At 41.9% G+C, this 20,317-nt stretch overlaps 2 protein-coding genes across 10 annotated transcripts in view; one reads left to right on the top strand and one right to left on the bottom strand.

The window, feature by feature from the left end:
* ABCC5 (ATP binding cassette subfamily C member 5) overlaps window positions 1–20,317 on the bottom strand; it is a 175,963-nt gene that overhangs the window by 142,971 nt on the left and 12,675 nt on the right. For 6 of the 9 annotated variants that reach the window (XR_010409385.1, XM_045903264.3, XM_064584432.1 and 3 more), the window contains one exon: window positions 611–659. Coding sequence is in view for 6 of the 9 variants with exons in the window: in XM_045903264.3 (XP_045759220.1) it covers window positions 611–633 (23 nt within the window). In the remaining 3 variants the exon portion in view is untranslated. Of the gene's footprint in view, window positions 1–610; window positions 660–3,219; window positions 3,372–18,318; window positions 18,451–20,317 lie in introns of those variants that run through there. The other 3 variants (XM_064584433.1, XM_064584424.1, XM_064584431.1) reach the window with 2 other exon arrangements.
* Window positions 9,001–17,201, top strand: LOC123863573 (5-hydroxytryptamine receptor 3E-like). The gene is given in 9 exon segments (XM_045903277.1): window positions 9,001–9,067; window positions 11,064–11,230; window positions 14,556–14,665; window positions 14,835–14,872; window positions 14,875–15,003; window positions 15,759–15,919; window positions 16,251–16,453; window positions 16,626–16,843; window positions 16,972–17,201. Coding segments are annotated over 9 exon segments (1,323 nt in total).

Genomic DNA, 20,317 nt, shown 5'->3' with positions numbered 1-20,317 from the left:
TATATGTGCTTATTTCTACAAACCAGTCAGAACAGAGATCCTTAAAGAGACCTTATAATCAAATTTAGTAATGCCACCTGGAGGTAGAAAATATTCCACTTTCACACAATGAGAGGTAAAAACCTTTCTGAACTATAGATATAACGACAGACAAACAAGTGCGAATAGAACTTTGAGCTTAAATTTTAAAATTTCAGCCATAGGTTAAGAGTAGACACAAAATTATAAAACTCCACGGTCCATATAAAGGACTTGTTCTGTCCACAGTGGATATAAATTCTTCATTGATATGAACTCAAAATAAACAAACACACAAACAGAAAAGATAAATAAACCAGTCTCTGACATTTTTCATCCAACAGGGACAAGCTATCTACTGACCATTAACCCATCTACAGAAATCATCAAATTGTCAGACCATTAAACCAAATTTCCAATAAGGAATAATTTATCAGCTAAAACAAATCGAAAACAAAATGAGTAGAAAACAAAATTAAAATTTGGAAAAACGGAGAGTCACCAAAGTCCTATTGCCTCTTTGAATTCACCCCTGGAAGCCAAAAGAAGATGTGCCCAGGTTTACACCACCCATGAGATTGATGAATGTTACCTGGCTCTGTCAGGTGAATCCATTGGGCATCTTGGTGGAATTTCCAAAACTGTTAAAAGACAATTTCAGAAAAAAGCAAAATCATGAATCTCACACAGATATAAAAATGAACACGTGTTAAGATTTTTATTTTCCTTATATGATATGAGGGAACCAAACAGATGTAATAGCTAGTTCAAAAGAACACACATTTGGGGCACCTGGGTGGCTCAGTCGTTAAGCGCCTGCCTTCCACTCAGGTCATGATCCCAGGATCCTGGGATCGAGCCCCGCATTGGGCTCCCTGCTCAGCTGGAAGCCTGCTTCTCCCTCTCCCACTCCCCCTGCTTCTGTTCCCTCTCTCGCTGTGTCTCTGTCAAATAAATAAATTAAAAATCTTAAAAAAAAAAAAAAGAACACACATTTATATGGAATAAAGGAATGTTGAGACGAATTGCAAATAGACACAAAATAGATTTTTCCACAGGGAGGAAGTTCATTGCATCTCTACCAGCCAGGACAAAGTTCACTTATCTATCAGCTACCTACAACTTTCAAGAGTCGCAAAATAGGGCACCTGGGTGGCTCAGTTGGTTAAGCGACTGCCTTCAGCTCAGGTCATGATCCTGAAGTCCCAGGATTGAGTCCCGCATCTAGTCCCGCATGGAGTCTCACATGGGGCTCCCGGATCAGCGGGGAGTCTGCTTCTCCCTCTGACCCTCCCCCCTCTCATGGGCGCACGCTCTCTCTCTCAAATAAATAAATAAAATCTTTACAAGCAGGGGGAGTGGCAGGCAGAGGGAGAAGCAGGCTCCCCGCTGAGCAAGGAGCCCAATGGGGACTCGATCCCAGGACCTTAGGATCACAACCTGAGCTGAAGGCAGATGCTCAACCAACTGAGCCACCCAGGCATTCCAAAAACAACTTTTATTTTTTTATACCATAAAATTCACCTATTTCAAGTGTACAATTCAGTGATTGTTGGTAACTTTACTGTGGTATAACCAATACCACAAATCAGTTTTAGAACATTTTCATCTCCCCATTAAAATCCTTCACACCCATTTACAGCTAATCCACTTTCCACATCCAGTCTCAGAAAACCACTAATCTACTTTCTGTATTTATGGACTTGCCTTTCTTGAACATTTCATATAAATGGAATGATACAATATATGGTCTGCTGTGTTTGTGAGGTTCATTCATGATATAGCATGTGTCTGTAGTTGATTTCCTTTGACTGTGAATAGTATTTCATCCTATGGATATATTACATTTATCCTTTCACGGTTGATGGACATTTAGGTTGTTTCCAAATTTTGGCTATGAACATCCATGTGCAAGTCTTTCTGTGGATATATTTTAATCTCTCCCGGGCAATTGCATAGGAGTAGAATTGTGAGGTAGTATAATAGTTTTATCTTTAACTTCTTGATGAACTTAAATTGTTTTTCAAAGTGGTTTCATCATTTTACATTCTCACCAGCAATGTATAAAGTTCTCAGCTTCTCCATGCCCCCCACACATTGGTTATTGTATGTCTTCTTTATTTTAACCATTCTAGAGGGTATAAAATGGTATCTTATTGTGGTCTTAATTTGCATTTCTCTGATGACTAAGGATATTGGGCCGGGACACCTGGGTGGTTCAGTCGTTAAGCGTCTGCCTTCGGCTCAGGTCATGATCCCAGGGTCCTGGGATCGAGTCCTGCATCGGGCTCCCTGCTCCTTGGGAGCCTGCTTCTCCCTCTGCCTCTCTCTCTCTGTCTCTCATGAATAAATAAATAAAATCTTTAAAAAAAAAAAAAAAGGATATTGGGCCAATTTTTACGCACTTCTTAGAAGTCTTTTTAAAAGAATGAGATTTTCAGGGCTCCTGGGTGGCTCAGTTAGTTAAGTGGCTGCCTTCAGCTCAGGTCATGATCCCGCCAGGTCCTGGGATCCAGCCCCGCATACGGCTCCCTGCTTAGCGGGGAGCCTGATTCTCCCTCTCCCCACAACCCCACCTCCACCCTTCATCCCCACCCCCGCTCATGCTCTCTCTTGGTCTCTCTCTCAAATAAATAAATAAAATCTTTAAAAAAAAAAAAGAATGTGATTTTCTTAAGGATACTGGTCGTGCTTGCACATGCTCCTGCTCACTCTCTTGCTCTCCCTCCCACCCACTGAGAGAGACTTTACAGCATCTCACTTAATGTTGGACTCACACACACACACACACACACATGAAAACTTAACTCCTATCTCACATATTATTTACACAAGAATGAAATCCTTGATCTAATTCCCTTGGGTAGATATACTGTTGGAATTCAGAACTTTTCAGATTTTAGAATGATAATAGATTGCATATACCATATATTACATAATACTTCCATAGGGGCTTGGGACAGTATTCATAATCAAACACATTTCTATTTCTGCAGAAAAAAAAATGTATGAATATTTACACTAAGAGGCATAAATACAGATCCTAAACAGCTTCAAGTTAGTTCAGGTTAGGTTGTGCTGCCAAATCAGTTCAACCCAAACTAACCAAAAAAAAAATTTTATTTTCAGAACTTTCTGGATTCCAGAATTGTGAATAAAGACCTGTGGGGCTATTTATAATAATGTAAGAGTTGGGGGTACCTGGGTGGCTCAGTTGTTGAGTGTCTGCCTTCAGCTCAGGTCATGATCCCAGGGTCCTGGGATCGAGCCCTGCATCGGGCTCCCTGCTCTGCGGGAAGCCAGCTTCTCCCTCTCCCACTCCCCGTGCTTGTGTTCCCTCTCTCGCTGTGTCTCTGTCAAATAAATTAAAAAAAAAATTTTTTTAAATAATAATGTAAGAGTTGAATAGGCTACCTGACAATGTTCAAGTTATTTGACATCTAATTAAATATTTATTAATTTTGATTTTTCAATTTTCTTTTTACATTTTGGAGCCAAATCTCAACCATTTTTTTCCCCAAATCTCAACCATTTATTTAATTAATTTATTTATTTTTTAAAGACTTTATTTATTTATGTGAGAGAGAGAGTGAGTGAGTGAGAGAGAAAGCACAAGTGGGGGGTGGGGAGAGGCATAGGGAGAAGCAGACTCCCTACTGAGCAGGGAGCCTGACCTGGGGCTGGATCCCAGGACCCAGGGATCATGACCTAAGCTGAAGGCAGACGCTTAACCCACTGAGCCACCCAGGCGCCCCCCAAATCTCAACCATTTAATAGACTACTAGGAATCTCTTGGACTCTGTGCACTGTGTCCCCAGTACAGATAAAATACTCCTGTGGATTTATGCAAACAAGAGAAGAAGGGACTCAGAAACAAGAACAAAAACAAAAGAGTAGCATGAGCTTGTAAGAACAGTAAAGGAAGGTTAATGGCCAGAATAAGTGAGTGCTTGAGAATAATGCTGAAATGAGGAAGGAGAACGTTTACTCAGTACCTATGAAATGCCCAGCACTGAACTAACTTTTTTCAAATGCCATCGCTTTCATCACCATCCAAAAACCTATAAAGGGGGTATTATTATCCCCATATTGGAGATGAGATCAAATACTCAGAATTTAAGAGGTTTCCCCAGAATTAAACAGTCAGTATGTGATGGAGCCAGGATTTGAATCTATGTTTTCCAATTCCAAGGTCGATACTCTTCCCACCATAATGTCTTGATATATTCAGAATAGAATACATACAAAGAGAAAGAGTCATCCTTGGGGAAGAGATTTTTGTCTTTTCCATTAGGTAGGATAATTAAGCTGATTGGAGATAAGCAAAAATGACCAAGAGAATTGAATACCAACAAATACAAGGAAAGAGGAAAAAGATGCCCAACTAATTTAAGAGATTTTACATCTTTAAGCCTGATTTTCATCAAAGGTTAACATAAGAGTCTGCAAATGTAATTTCAGAACCAGAGTTAGTAATAGCCACGAATCATGGAGAAAAGAAGGAGTATTTGGCAAATGCACAAACATTTTCCTTATTTCTAAAATTTGGCGGGGGGGAGGTAAATTCCAAAAACATTAGGTCAGTAAAGTTTGACCGCAACCTTGAGCAAAACTTTTAACTGGAATCCTAAACAGATGACTAATAGAGCAGAATATAGTGATCACTATTTCACTAAAACCAGTGAGTATCCCAAAATAAGCCACTCTTCTTTCATATGGTTCTTTAACTGATTCTGAGAAGAGGGTCTTAAGCTAAAGTCCATGGCTTGTGAACCTTGAAATTATATGCAAAATTTAGTGCATGTGAACATTTTTCTGGCTTTCATTAGATTCTCAAAGTTGTAGACGCGGGGCTTTTGTGACCTCATGGCAGTGGAAAAAAATGGGGTCTCCGATCAGCCTGTGCAGGCCCTGTGAGTCCTCTCTTGTCTCCGTGGTGATGTCCTTTTTCTCTTGGTTGCTGGGTGCTCTGATGGCACCTACTGCTTAAAGTCTGTCACTGGTGAATTCTTGGTTAGAGTCTTGGCTCTGATAGAGTTTTCCTTCACTGGCTTGGTTCCACCTCCACAACTACTGTGGCTGTAGACCCCTCTGAGCCCCACGTAGGGCCTCCATTTGGCCTTGACCGTCTACCCCACAGCCTCCACTAGAAGTGCTTCATTCGGCTGAGGAATTTCTGGTTCCCTTCCATATCTCACGGGGACCAAAGGAGATGCAGGATTGCTAACTCAAGCCCGCTCTCTGCCTAACAACTCTGTACTCTGCAGCTTCCACTTACCAGTCTCGGGCCACAGGGAATAGCAATCTCTTTCCTGGATCCCAAATGAGTGACGGGACGTAAGCCTCCTCTGCTTTTTTGGCTTTCTTTTTGGTATTTCTCTCAACCTACCTAGCCCCCTCCCAACCACACACATATGCATGCACACACACAGATATCAGCAGAGAATCAATGTGTGTGTGTGTGTGTGTGTATGTGTGATCATGTGTGAATGTTATCACTTACTCCCTTCCCTCTTCTCTCCTTTGTCCCATATTCTATCAGACCAGAAGAAGAAGGATTTCATCCCCCTCTACTGCAGCAGAGATTTTCTGTAAGTCATATTCTTATAGGGGTAACATTTGCCCTCTCCCAGGTCTATAATAGCAGAAGGGTTACAGAGGAAACTGATTTCTGGGGCTGCAAGGAGGTAGATGTGTGTGTGTTGGAAGGAAACAGTGAGGACTGGAAATTTCATAGGCTTAGTATTTTTAAACATTACCCCATTACACATGATAATTATCTTGAAATATTTGAAAGGTGTGATGCAGAAGATAGAATTATCTTATTCTTTATTCTTTACTGGGCTGAAATTACACCAGTGGTGTAAGCTACAAGAATGCAAATTCGGATTTTTAAAAAACTTTCCAGTAACCGGAGGTTTTGTTCAAACATAAAATAGGATAATATAAGAAATAATGGGATGGTGTCACTGGAAATGTTAATATATTATTCACAACTAATGAATCATTGAATATTACACCAAAAACTAATGATGTACTATATGTTGGCTAATTGAATTTAAATTAAAAAAACCCGTAAGTTTGGATGACCACTGATCAAAGATACATGGTGGGGGGCGCGGGGCGCGCCTGGGTGGCTCAGTCAGGCGTCTGCCTTTGGCTCAGGTCATGATCCCAGAGTCCTGGGATCAAGGCCTGCATCGGGTTCCCTGCTCCGCGGGAATTGTGCTTCTCCCTCTCCCACTCCCCCTGCTTGTGGTCCCTCTCTTGCTGTGTCTCTCTCTGTCAAATAAATAAATAAAATCTTAAAAAAAAAAAAAAAAGATACATAGGGGAAAAAATCCACCTTGGTTTAAAGATTATAATAAATGACCTCAAAATTACCTAAAGATACAGATTCTCATCTTTTTTTTTTTTTCCAAATGAGGTTTTCATCATTTATCTTCTAACATCATTAGCAAGTAGACTGCAGATTTACATGTCTCTGAGTTGGCCATCTACTACTCCCTCTATCTCAGACTACAAAAGGTAGCCAAGACTTGGGGCCAGCGGTAGAGAAGAAAGGTCATATGCAAGGAATTGAAACACCAAGCCTGTGTCATATATTAGTATGGAGTCTAAATTTACACTACTCATATGATGTGGGATTCTTAACACACACACACACACACACACATACAAGAAATGACTGGACCTGGTAAAAATCCAAAGGCTATGTCAGAGGCAAATGACAATTTTCTTTGTAGGGAAACTTCACAACCCAAGCACATGAAACTCCCAATGAAATAACCTCCTACTGAAGATGAGTTTACCATCAAGAGTTACAAATCATGAGGAAACAAACCACTTAAGACAAAGTTAGCAAAATAGCATACCAAGAACTAGATGTAATAAAACAATCTGAAAGGAAATGTAAAACAAATATGTTCTATCAAAAGAAAATTCAGGGGCGCTTGGGTGGCTCAGTTGGTTAAGCAACTGCCTTCAGCTCAGGTCATGATCCCACAGTCCTGGGATCAAGTCCTGCATCGGGCTCCCTGCTCTGTGAGGAGCCTGCTTCTCCCTCTCCCGCTCCCCCTGCTTGTGTTCCCTCTCTCGCTGTGTCTCTCTCTGTCAAATAAATAAATAAAATCTTTAAAAAAAAAAAAAAGAAAATTCAGAAAGCTCTGCTTAATATGAATATTTTATTGAGCAAGGAACAAACTATTGGAGAATAGGGAGACTTCCAACCCAAAGTAGTTAAGAAACTTGAATCTCAGTAGTTACAGCTCAGTTTATAAAGCATGAAATGTGGGAGTGCATTTTCTATTGTGATTGGTTACTAGAAACTTACACTCCTTTTCACTGCAAGCTTACTTTGTAGCTGAGTAGCTAGGAAGTTTTTGTTTTTTATTTTTGTTTTTTGGGTTTTTTTCTTAAGTAAGCTCTATGCCCAATGTGGGGCTTAAACTCACCACTCCAAGATCAAGAGTCGGGGCATGCTCCACTGACTGAGCCAGCCAGGTGCCCCATGGCTAGGAAGCTTTAAGGTCATGCTGACATGAAAAAGTCTTAATTTTTGTTTAAGGTCAGAGTAAGCATTTTGGGGAAATCAGAACAGTTTTAAGTTTTGGTTGCATGATTATTAGTGTTTGGTCTAGGAATATATTCAAACTGTGGTCTCCATTTTGGTTTTGCTTGAACAGTTCCAAATAATAAAAGATTAAAGAAATATTAGAAACCAGAATGAATGAACAGTACAAGAAAGAGTGAAAGAAAGAGAAAAAGAAAGAAAGAAAGAAAGAAAGAAAGAAAGAAAGAAAGAAAGAAGAAAGAAAGAAAGAAAGAAAGAAAGAAAGAAAGAAAGAAAGAAAGAAAGAAAGAAAAGAACCAAAAAGATTGGTTTCTTAAAAGAACCAAAAGAACTTAGAGAAACAAAAAATATAATCACCGAAATTGAAAACTCAGTGGACGGATTAGACAATAGTTTAAATATAATTGAGAAGAAAATTTACCTGGAAAGTAGATCTGAAAGAATTACTAGGGACATAGATAAATGGATGGAAAATATGAAAGAGGGGTATGTTAGGCAGAATAATGGTCCCCCAAGGATGTCCACATTCTAATGTCTGGAAACCTGTGAATATGTCATATGGAAAAGGGTAAATTAAGGTTGCAGATGGAATTAAATTGGCTAATTGGTGGACCTTGATATAGGGAGAGTATCCTGGATTATCCAGGTAGACCCATTGTAATCATAGGGGTTCTTAAAAGTGAAAGAGGAGAGAGGAGAGCATGGGAAGCAGAGAGATGGCAGTGTGAAAAAGACTTGCCAATGTTGCTGGCTTTAAAGATGGAAAAATGGGACCATGAACCAAAGAATGCAGGCAGCCTCTAAAAACTGGAAAAGACAAGGAAATGAATTCACTCCTAGAGCCTCCAGAAGGAATGCAGCCCTGGCAAAACATTGATTTTAGCTCTGTGAGACTCATTTCAGACTTCTGGCTTACAGAACTGTAAAATAATAAATCTGTGTTTTTTAAAGCCAACTAAGTTTATGCTTTGTTACAACAGCAGTGGGAAACTAATACGAGAGGTTAAAGAAGTGTAAGGTAAAAGGAAATGATTCAACATGTATCTAATAAGAGAAAAAGTAGAGGGAATATAGTATTTTTTAAATGGCTGAGAATTTTCCAGAATTGAAGAAATGAGTCTTCAGATTGAGAGATCACACAAAGGTCTGAATGTGATACATATCAACTAATCTACAACCACACACATTGTAGTGAAATATATAAGAGAGAAAGTCTTAAAAGCAAACAGAACCTCCAGCATGGGCAAGAACAAGACAACCAGAACTCTCTTTCCAGGAAGGTAACAAATGTCAGTGGTCAACCAATGTTATCAGTATTCAAAATTAGACTCTAGGTGTGGCCTGTGATCTTTTAATCTAGGGATTCCTGGGTGCTGGTACACTTCTGGAGAAGAATTTGGACAAAGAAGATGGAAGGAAGCTGGTTCCACAAAAAGAGATTCCCCTTCTTCCTTGTTCTCAGTCTTCTACTTCAAGGTAAGAAAGGGGCAACAACAGGAAAAAGAGCAAAGACTCTCTGTAAACACCTAAAAACTTCTTACAAATCTCCAACTCCCAGGGATTATCTAAAAGGGGCATTGTTATTTCATAACTTTGTCATAATAATGCCTGAATAGAAGTTCCTTCCCTGAAAGACAGAAAATATCCTTCCAGAGATGTGCCACACAGGAACACTTCTATTTCTCTTCCCATGAACCATCCCTGATTGTCTTCTCTTCCATTTAGCCTAAATGTCCATCCATCTTTCTTTTTTTTTTTTTTTAATTTTTTTTTTATCCATCTTTCTATACACAGGTATGATTCTTTTTCTCTACAGCTATGAAACCCACCCCATTGTAGCAAAGTGCTCACTTTTAGCCATAACATCCTCATCCACCTACAGGATCCAAGTGCTCTAGGTTAGGTAAGACGCCAGAGGGTAGCAGGTGGAGAGTGAAGATGGAGTGTGTTTCTTTTTCAGGGAGTTAACATGGTAGAGTGGAAAGAACATGGGATTTGGAGACAGATGAACCTGGGTTTGAATCTTGGTCCCTCACTTGGCTCCTTATGTAATCTCGGGCAAATTGCTTGACTTCTCTGAGCTCCAGTTTCCCCCTCTGTAAAATAGGACCTACCTTGCAGAGTTGTGAGGATTCAGTGAGAGAAAGTGAGTAGCACAGTGGCTGCCTGGCATTTGATAGGTATCAATAAATGTCATCTCTCGGGTGCCTGGGTGGCTCAGTCGGTTGAGCGACTGCCTTCAGCTCAGGTCATGATCCCGGAGTCCCGGGATCGAGTCCCGCATCGGGCTCCCTGCTCGGCAGGGAGTCTGCTTCTCCCTCTGACCCTCCTCCCTCTCATGCTCTCTGTCTCTCATTCTCTCTGTCCCAAATAAATAAAATCTTAAAAAAAAAAAAAAGAAAGAAATGTCATCTCTCCCCTTTGGTTGTCATATAACTTCTGGATAAGGGGGAGTAGGGGAGGGCTGTACCAGAGGTGGCTTTAGAGGCCAGTACAAGAAAGAGGAACAAATTGTACACCTAGTCTACTCAGTAGAAAACATTAGAAATATTTCTCTGGTCACTCATAGACCATGCTTGACAAATGAATATTCATTGCTCATAGAATGATTCAAGGATTTGCCTGGAGAGCACTGTGACTCTGGGAATGGATAAGGCTCCATGTCATTGGCACACAACTCTCTCTTTCATTCCAGGTTGTTGTTTCTCTAACAAATTTCTACCAGTAGAGAATTGGAATATTTATTAGTCGGAAAAGAGGGGAAGGCAACACCTCGAAAGCCTCAAACTAGAAAACTGATAGAATGTTGGGCAGCAAAATAGGGAGAAGGAAGGAAATTTGGGGCAGTGAAGGTGAAATAGGTGCATTCTCTTTGGGCACCCCCCCCCCATGGAATCCTATCCAATGGCTATCACTGTCCTAGGGCTCGGTTTGCATATAGATTTGGGCATGCTTTGCATGGAAACAGAAAGATTAGGAAGAAGGTCAGAGCCCTAACTCAGCATACCACATTAGCTTCCATCATTTGCCTTCCGGCCCAACACATCCTCCCTGGCCTTGGTGGGCAGCACCCAGCATCTGGGCCTCTCTTGGTGATCCTCCTCCCCCATTCTCTATCTCATCATTGGGGGGGTATGCTGCAGCAGCATCAAACAAATTGGGGTTCAGATCAAGTCCAGTTCCTGCCCCTTAAATATTTGGTGTCAGGAATTTAATTCCTCTCATCACATCTCAGTTGACTCATTTATTACATAAGGATAAAAATAATTTCTACCTGTTAGGGGCTTGGGAGGATTAAATGAGGTAATTTGTTTAAAGTCCTTAGGCTATACCTGGCTACATAGTCAATGCTCAATAAATGTTAGCTATCATTATTATCACAGTCTACCCCCAAGATCCTGTCATAGGGCCCTCTCATACAGGCAACATGAGACTTCTCTCCCTCTCCTCACACATTCTGTGTCCACTACAGGAAGGAGCAGTACCTTCATCAACAACTGCTCAGGGTCTGGCCAGCATGCGGTGTATCCCACTGTTCTGGATTCAGTGTTCGACAGGAAGGCCTTCCGTCCGGTCACCAATTTCAGCATCCCCACCCTAGTCAACATCTCCTTCACTATGTCTGCCATCCTAGATGTGGTGAGTGCTAATCCCTCTAGCCCTTAATTTTTTCTCTCCCTGGCAAGGCAACCCCAAAAGCCCTTGTCCGCATTACAGCTTCATTTGCCCAAGGGGGACCTCAAAGAAATTGTGTCTGGCTCAGCAGGATGAGATATAACAGCACATAAAAGAGAATTTCTTTTCTTCTCACCCAGTGATTTTTTTTTTTTAATTTTATTTATTTATTTGACAGAGAGAGAGACAGCGAGAGCAGGAACACAAGCAGGGGGAGTGGGAGAGGGAGAAGCAGGCTTCCCACTGAGCAGGAAGCCTGATGTGGGACTTGATCCCAGGACCCTGGGATCATGACCTGAGCCGAAGGCAGACGCTTAACGACTGAGCCACCCAGGCACCCTCACCCAGTGATTTTCTACCATGGCTGCACACCACTGTTCAGGCTCCACTCCCAGAGGTTCTGATTGGATGAACCCAGACTTTGGTATTTTTAAGCTCCTCAAGTGATTCTAAGATACAGCCAGGATTGAGAAGTCCTCTTGTGAACTCTCCCATCCATGGCCCAAAACATGTGTTTTAATCAAGCTTTTATCCTTGACCTACATGTCGGCCTTGATCGCAGCACCACTTTGACATATCTTGAGGGTTGGTAAACAGAAGTGGGGAGTGGGAGGAATGGACAGACTTCTTACCAACATCATACTGGAAACAGGAAATTTATTTTGACAGGATAAACAACTACAGCTCTTGTCATCGTTCCTGTGGCTGGAAATGGTATGGCCAATACTGTTCATTCTCTCCCTTCATTTACAGTCAGAAAGGATTTTAAACAAATATATAATTATGACCTTTATGTACCTAACAACATATCTTTGAAACCCATGATGGAGAAATTGAAAAATCTACAATCATGGTGAGAGGCTTCAATATACTGCTTTCAAAATCAAGTAGAAAAAGAATAAAAATATTGTGATTTTTAACAGCACAATTAAGAAATTTGATTTAGGGGTGCCTGAGTGGCTCAGTTGGTTGAGCATCCAACTCTTGATATTGGCTCAGGTCTTGATCTCAGAATCTTGAGTTCAAGCCTGTGTGTTGAGCTCCACGCTAGGTGTGGAGCCTACTTTAAAAAAAAAAAAAGGAAAGAAATTTGATTTAATAAAAATCGAACTTTGTGCCAATGAATATGCATAATCTCTTCTGACACAAATGGAATATTGTCCCACACTGACCATATTTTTGGCCACAAAGATCTCAATAAAGTCGAGAAAGCAGAAATTATCTAGACCACAATCTCTGATCACAATACAAGAAAATGAAACTAACCAGAAAAAGATAGCACTCCCCAAGAAAACCTTATTTCTGGGGAATTTAAATTAAACTTCCAAATACTTTGGGCTAAAGAGAAAATAAAACAGGGGCGCCTGTGTAGCACAGTCAGTTAAGAGTCTGACTCTTGGTTTAGGCTCAGGTTGTGATCTCAGAGTAATGAGATCGAGCCCTGCATCAGGCTCGCTCTCAGTTCAGAGTCTGCTTGAGACTCTCTCTCCCTCTCCCGCTGTCTGTCCCCACTGCGTGTGCACTGGTGCGATCTTTCTTTCTCTCTCTCTCTCAAATAAATAAAATAAATCTTTAAAAAATAAAGAGAAAGGGGCGCCTGGGTGGCTCAGTCATTAAGTGTCCGCCTTCGGCTCAGGTCATGATCCCAGGGTCCTGGGATCGAGCCCCGCATCGGACTCCCTGCTCCTCGGGGAGCCTGCTTCTCTCTCTCCCACTCCCCCTGCTTGTGTTCCCTCTCTCGCTGTGTCTCTCTCTCTCAAATAAATAAAATCTTTTAAAAATAAATAAAAAATAAAGAGAAAATAAAACAATTAAATAGAAATTATGAACTAATGAGAAATTACATATGAAAATCTATGAATATAGCCAAAGTATAACTCAGCAGAAAGTTTGTATCTTAAGTGCACTAATTAGAAAACAAGAGGAGAAAAAATGAAAGTAAATGACATAAGTTTCCAATTTGAAAAGCATGGTTGAAGGGAAGGAGAGAGGAGAGGAATAATAGTAATGATCACCTAATCTTCCTCTCAAAGTGTAGTTCCCAGATGGGCAGCACTGGTTGATTGCACCACCTGGAAGCCTAGAAATGCACACAATTTTGGGTGCCACCCAGCATGACCAACCATCCCAAAATGCCCAAGACTGAGGAATTCTCAGGACATGAAATTTTCAATGCAAAAACCAGCAAAATCCTGAGCAAATCAGGATGAGTTAGTCACCCAACCTACTGAATCAGAATCTACAGTTTAATATGATCCCCGGGTATTTTATATGCAAAGTGAGAGTTGAGAAGCACTGACCTAGTACAAGTCTTTATTTAATCTGCATAGAGCCCTCTCTTGTGGCTGTGGTTCCACAAACTGCAGCTGCTGTTGAGAGTGTCCTGAGACTGGACAAGCCCACAGAATTAGATAATCCTTGAAAACAGTTTTCAAAGAAGGTTGCCAGACTTGGAAAAGAGAGTTTGGAAAGGTCATCCTAGAGACGAGGGTGGTGCCTGGCACCTACCAAGGAGAGGAAGACCACTAAGTCTCTTGGCTTCAAAGAACCCACTGGCTTGTTCAAGGTCTCCTTGCAATAAAGACCGGTGAAAGGGGTCTGGAAGACATTTGAAGTCATGCTAGATACTAATACATAATACCTATGAACAACATCACAGTTTCAAAATCCATTGATAAGGCTTATTTCATGTGATATCTACTAATCTCCTTATTTCACACTAGGGAAATTCTAGCTCAGAGAGGCTAAGTTATTGATCTTTCATCTCTGAATCTCATTCCTACTGATGAAAGGAGAGGATTTCTCTGATCACCAGTAATTTCTCACAGAAATGGGAAAAGAGAGGGATCAAAATTTATGAAGAAATGAATGCAGAGTGCCTCAATTCTATCTGTAATTCTTATTTCTTGAAAAAAAGCCAAAGTAGGGCGCCTGGGTGGCTCAGATGGTTAAGCGTCTGCCTTCAGCTCAGGTCATGATCCCAGGGTCCTGGGATCGAGTCCCGCATCGGGCTCCCTGCTCCTTGGGAGCCTGCTTCTCCCTCTGCCTCTCTCTCTCTGTCTCTAATGAATAAATAAATAAAATCTTTAAAAAAAAAAAGCCAAAGTAAATTTATCAAAATATTTATTCCACAAAGTTTAGTGATAGAAATACATGTTTATTTTATTATTTTATATACGTTTTATGTGCAGGAAATATTTCATAACTTTTTTTAAAGAAAAATCAAAGGACAGGAAAAAACAGCCTCGATTCATATCAGGCCCTCACCTCTCCTCCACCTGGGTTCTAGGTCTGGGATAACCCATTTATCAGATGGAACCCAGAGGAATGTGAGGGCATCACGAAGATCAGTGTGGCAACCAAGAACCTATGGCTCCAACACATTTTCATCGTTGAGTTGTGCGTATTAAGGGCTGGGAAAAGGCAGAGGGGATGCCATTTTCGGGAATCAGTAGAATTTACAATCTACCATTGGAGCCACTACAAGTGGTCTTAAATGGCTGAGAAATGACCACAAAGGTAAGAGGAAAAACCATAACACCTGCATCCCACCCCATCTCTCTTACAGCATGGATGTAGATAAGACCCCAAAAGGCCTCACGGCATATTAAGTAATGAAGGTCGCATCAGGTATAAGAAATCCATGAAGGTGGCCAGCATCTGTAGCCTGGATATCTTCTACTTCCCTTTTGACCAGCAGAACTGCACACTTACCTTCAGCTCATTTCTCTACACAGGTAAGTTGCAATGGAGTCTCAGGGATGTGGGTGAATGAGAGCAACCAATAAAACAACAGAAAATCGGGGCGCCTGGGTGGCTCAGGCGTTAAGCGTCTGCCTTCGGCTCAGGTCATGATCCCAGGGTCCTGGGATCGAGCCCCACATCGGGCTCCCTGCTCAGCGGGGAGGCCTGCTTCTCCCTCTCCCACTCCCCCTGCTTGTGTTCCCTCTCTCACTGTGTCTCTCTCTCTCAAATAAATAAATAAAATCTTAAAAAAAAAAAAAAACAGAAAATAAAATATAAAGAAATTATGAACAAATGGTGACCAAGGTGTGTGGGTAGAGCAAAGATTAAAGATCTACGGATGTTGGGGTGCCTGGGTGGCTCAGATGGTTAAGCATCTGCCTTTGGCTCAGGTCATGATCCCAGCATTCTGGGATCAAGCCCCTGGCTCAGCGAGGAGCCTGCTTCTCCCTCTCCCTCTGCCTCTCTCCCTGCTCATGCTTTCTCTCTCTCTCTCTGTATCTCTGTGTCTCAAATGAATAAATAAAATCTTTAAAAAAAAAAAAAAAGCATCTACGGATGTTTAAATATTTTCCATAAAGGCAGAACACAAATCTATCTTGCTGATTACCATCCCAAGCTCTTTCAAAGTTTCTGCCATATGGTAGATACTCAAAAATATGTGTTTAATGAAAAGATGGAAAAAGAGAGTGCAGTTGAGTCAACAGGAAACTGTATCCTTGGGAAACTATCTGGATCTCCCTTTCAGTGGAGAACATGTTGCTCGGCATGGAGAAAGAAGTGTGGGAAATAGCAGACACATCCCGGGACATTGTTCAAACCCATGGAGAGTGGGAGCTCCTGGGCATCAACAAGGCCACCCCAAAGATATCCCTGGGTACCAGCCTATATGATCAGATCATGTTCTATGTGAGTTCAGAGGCCTTTGCTTTTTCCTTCCTTCCTTGCTTCTATCTTTACCTAAAATCTCCACCAAGTGGGTATTTCCCAAGCTTCAGTTTTACTTCTGCCAGACCTGAACCTTCTCTCTTGGCTGTCCAGCCACACTCTTTTTCCTAAAGCTCACTGCTCTTGCCTAATTTGCCCGTGGCAGGTTCTATACTTAATTATGAAGCTGCATTCTGCATATCTCCAGATCTCAGGGTGATATTAGAACAACAAGAAAGGCAGAGGCACAATCACTACTATTCCTGGCAGACTCCAAATCTCTTATCCATTTCCCTCTCTTTCTTCTCCCAAGGTGGCCATCAGGCGCAGGCCCAGACTCTACATCATAAACCTCCTGGTGCCCAGTGGCTTTCTGATTGCCATCGACGCTGTCAGCTTCTACCTGCCAGCAGAAAGCCGGAATCGTGCCCCATTCAAGATAACCCTTCTGCTGGGCTACAACGTCTTCCTACTCATGATGAATGACTTACTCCCCACCAGTGGAACCCCCCTTATCATTATGGCCTCTCCAGTCTTTGGGAAAAGAAGGGTGGGAAGGACTGACTGAACTAGCTCAGGGAAGGGAGATATACTGAGAAAAGGAGACTCTACGCTTGCCAGGATAGGATTGGAAGAGAGAAGTCCTAGGTTGGTGCCTCTGGCCCACATGTAGGCCTACCTTTCCTCCAGGTGTCTACTTTGCCCTGTGTCTGTCCCTGATGGTGGTCAGCCTGCTAGAGACCATCTTCATCACCTACCTGCTATACCTGGCCACCACCCAGCCCCCACCCATGCCTCAGTGGCTTCATTCTCTTCTCCTTTGCTGCACCAGCCCAATGAAATGCTGCCCCACTGCACCCCAGAAGAGAAATAAAGGCCTGGGCCTCCCCCCGGCCCACCTGCCTGGTAAGGGTTCAGCACTGCATACATTTCCTCTTCCCACACAGTCATTTCTCTGCTCCTGTCTCCTTCCCTGTCCCCCTTCCTCCCCAGGTGAACTTCAGGGTCCTGGCTGAGTCTCTGTCTCTCTGTAGGTGTGAAGGAGCCTGTGGAGTTGGTGGGAAAGGTGTCAGGTCCCAGAGAGGCAGAGTTAAAAGGGTATCCTGGGTCAACAAGGGCCCAGCAGGAAGATGAGACTCAGAGGCAGCACTTGGTCAACCTGTGGGTACAGTTCAGCCACATGATGGACACCCTGCTCTTCTGCCTCTACCTGCTCTTCATGGCCACCTCTGTGGTCACCGTCATCATCCTCTGGAACACCTAGGCATGATGTCTATCTGCTCCTGCAGATCCCAGCCCAGAACTGTTTCTGGCTTCCAGAGACCAGTCAGGTTTTTACCTTGTTGAGTATCGACTGTCATAGCCCAAAGATGACCAGCTCCCAGATGCATTCCATGCATCTCAGTCCAGCCCCACTGATCAGTTTCAACTCAACTCCAGACATTTTCCTCTTGTATCTGCATTCTGTAGACTTCCCTCAGTCTTCCTATGTGGCTCTAGGCTCTCCTTATATCTTTTCCATAGCAGTCCCACCTCCTCTGCTTGCTTACTTGTCCCAATAAATCATTCTACAGAGATCTCTGGTTCTTTATCATGTTTTCAGGTAGCAAATTAACTACTCAGGACTGATAGTTTCAAAATATCACCTGTACATCCCTCTGCCTGTGATAAAATTTTGATGTCATAACAGACTATTCTCTTACTTTCAAGTCCAATGTGACAACAGTCCTGTCTGGGAAGTTTTAATTTTCTTAGGCATTTTATTTTATTTTTTTAAGGTTTTATTTATTTTTATTTTAGAGAGAGAGTGAGCATGAGCAGGGGAGGAGCAGAGAGAGAGAGAGTGGGAGATAATCTCTAGCAGATTCTGTGCTGAGCACAGAGCCCAATGCAGGGCTCGATCCCAGGACCCTGAGATCATGACCTGAGCCGAAACCAAGAGTAGGTCTTCAACCTACAGAACCACCCAGGCTCCCCTCTTTGGCATTTTGAAAGACATATTTCTTACTTGTAGATTCTTTTATTCATCTTTTTCATTACTGTATAGGCATACTGCAAAGATACTGCAGGTTAGGTTCCAGACCACCACAATAAAGCAAATATCACAATAAAATGAGTCAATAAATTTTTTGGTCTCCCAGTAGATATAAGTTATGTTTACATTATACTGTAGTCTATTGAGTTTGCAATAGCATTATAGCTATTTCAGTCAGTTGAGCATCTGCCTTCAGCTCAGATCATGATCGCAGAGTCCTGGGATTGAGCCCCGCATCAGGCTCTCTGCTCAGCAGGGAGTCTGCTTCTCCCTCTCCCTCTGCTCCCCTTCCAACTCATGCTCGCTCTCAAATAAATAAATAAATAAATCTTTAAAAAGTACATACCTTAATTTAAAAATACTTTATGCTAAAACATGCTAACCATCATCTGAGCTTTCAGCAAGTTGTAATCTTTTGGCTTCGGAGGATCTTGCCTCAATGCTGATGGCTGCTGACTGCTCAGGGTGGTGGTTGCTGAAAGCTGGGGTGCCTGCGGCAATTTCTTGAAGACAACAGTAAAGTTTGCCACATCAACTGACTTTCTCTTTCACAACAATTTCTCTGAAGCATTCAATGCTGTTTGATAGCATTTAACCCACAGTGGAACTTCTTTCAAAATTGGAGACAGTCCTCTCCAATCCTCAGTTTAGTAGTATTCTAAAACCTTTGTTGTCATCTCAACAATCTTCATAGCATCTTCACCAGAAACAGATTACATTTCAAGAAACCACTTTCTCTGCTCATCCGTAAGAAGCAACTACTTATCCGTTAGTTTTATCATGAGATCGCAGCAGTTGAGTCCCATCTTCAGGATCCACTTCTAATTCTAGTTCTCTTGCTATTTCCACTACACCTGCAGTTACTTCCCCCACTGAAGTCTTGAACCCCTCCCTGTCATCCATAATGGCTGGAATTAACCTCTTCCAAACTGCTGTTAATGCTGATATTTTGACCTCTTCCCATGAATCACAAATATTCTTAGTGGCATCTAGAATGGTGACTCCTTTCCAGAGGTTTTCGATTTACTTTGCCCAAATCCATCAGAGGAATCATTATCTATGGCAGCTACAGCCTTACAAAATGTATTTCTTAAATAATAAGACTTGAAAGTCAAAATTACTCTATGACCCATGGGCTACAGAATGGATGTTGTGTTAGCAGGCATGAAACAACATCAATCTCCTTGTACATCTCTGTCAGAGCTCTTGGTGACTAGACACTTTGTCAATGAGCAGTAATATTTTGAAAGAAATCTTTTTTTCTGAGCAGTAGGTCTCAATAGTGGGCTTAAAATACTTAGTAAACCATAACAGATAAACAGATGTACTGTCATCCAGGCTTTGTTGTTCCATTTATAGAGCACAAGTAGAGCAGATTTAGCATAATTCTTAAAGGCCTTAGGATTTTTGGAATGGTAAATGAGCCCTGGCTTCAACTTAAAGTCACCAGCTACATTAGCCCTTTATAAGAGATTCAGCCTGTCCTCTGAAGCTTTGAAGCCAGGCATTGACTTTTCCTCTCTAGCTATGAAAGTCCTAGGTAGATCTTCTTCCAATAGAAGGCTGTTCCATCTACCTTGAAAATCTGTCGTTAAGGGTAGCCACCTTAATTAATTATCTTAGCTGGATCTTCTGGATAACTTGCTGCAGCTTCTACATCAGCACTTCACTGTTCCCTGTTGTACATTTATGTTATGGAGATGGCTTCTTTCCTTAAGCCACATGAACCAACCTTTGCTAGCTTCACATTTTTCGGCTGCTGCTTCTTCGCCTCTCTCAGCCTGCATAGAATTGAGAAGAATTAGGGCCTTGCTCTGGATTAGGCTTTGGCTTAAGGGAATGCTGTGGCTGATTTGATCTTCTATCCAGACCACTCACTTTCTCCGTATCAGCAATAAGGCTATTTTACTTTCTTATCATTCATGTGTTTCCCTGTAGTAGCACTTTTCATTTTCTCTAAGAACTCTTCAGAGTTTTATTTATTTGAGAGAATGAGTGCTCAGGGGAAAGGGGCAGAGGGAGAGGGAGAGAAAACCCAGGCAAACTCCACACTGAGCACAGAGCCCGATGCGGGGCTCAGTCTCACGAACCTGAGATAATGACCCAAGCCAAAACCAAGAGTCCAACACTGATCCAACTGTGCCAGGTGCCCCACGAACTTTTCCTTTGCATTCATAACTTGGATAACTGTTTGGTGCAAGAGGCCTAGCTTTTGACCTGTCTCAGCTTTTTACATGCATTCCTCACTAAGCTGAATCATTTCTAGCTTTTGGTTTAAATTGAGAGAAGTATGACTCTTCCTTTCACTTGAACACTTAAAGGCCATTGGCCTAATTTCAATATTG

The sequence above is a fragment of the Mirounga angustirostris genome, unplaced genomic scaffold, assembly GCF_029215605.1.
Source record: "Mirounga angustirostris isolate CCGP_5_RB_7025 unplaced genomic scaffold, mMirAng1.0.hap1 SCAF_1, whole genome shotgun sequence".
In the NCBI taxonomy this organism is placed as follows: domain Eukaryota; kingdom Metazoa; phylum Chordata; class Mammalia; order Carnivora; family Phocidae; genus Mirounga; species Mirounga angustirostris.
This window is presented reverse-complemented; position numbering and strand designations above follow the sequence as displayed.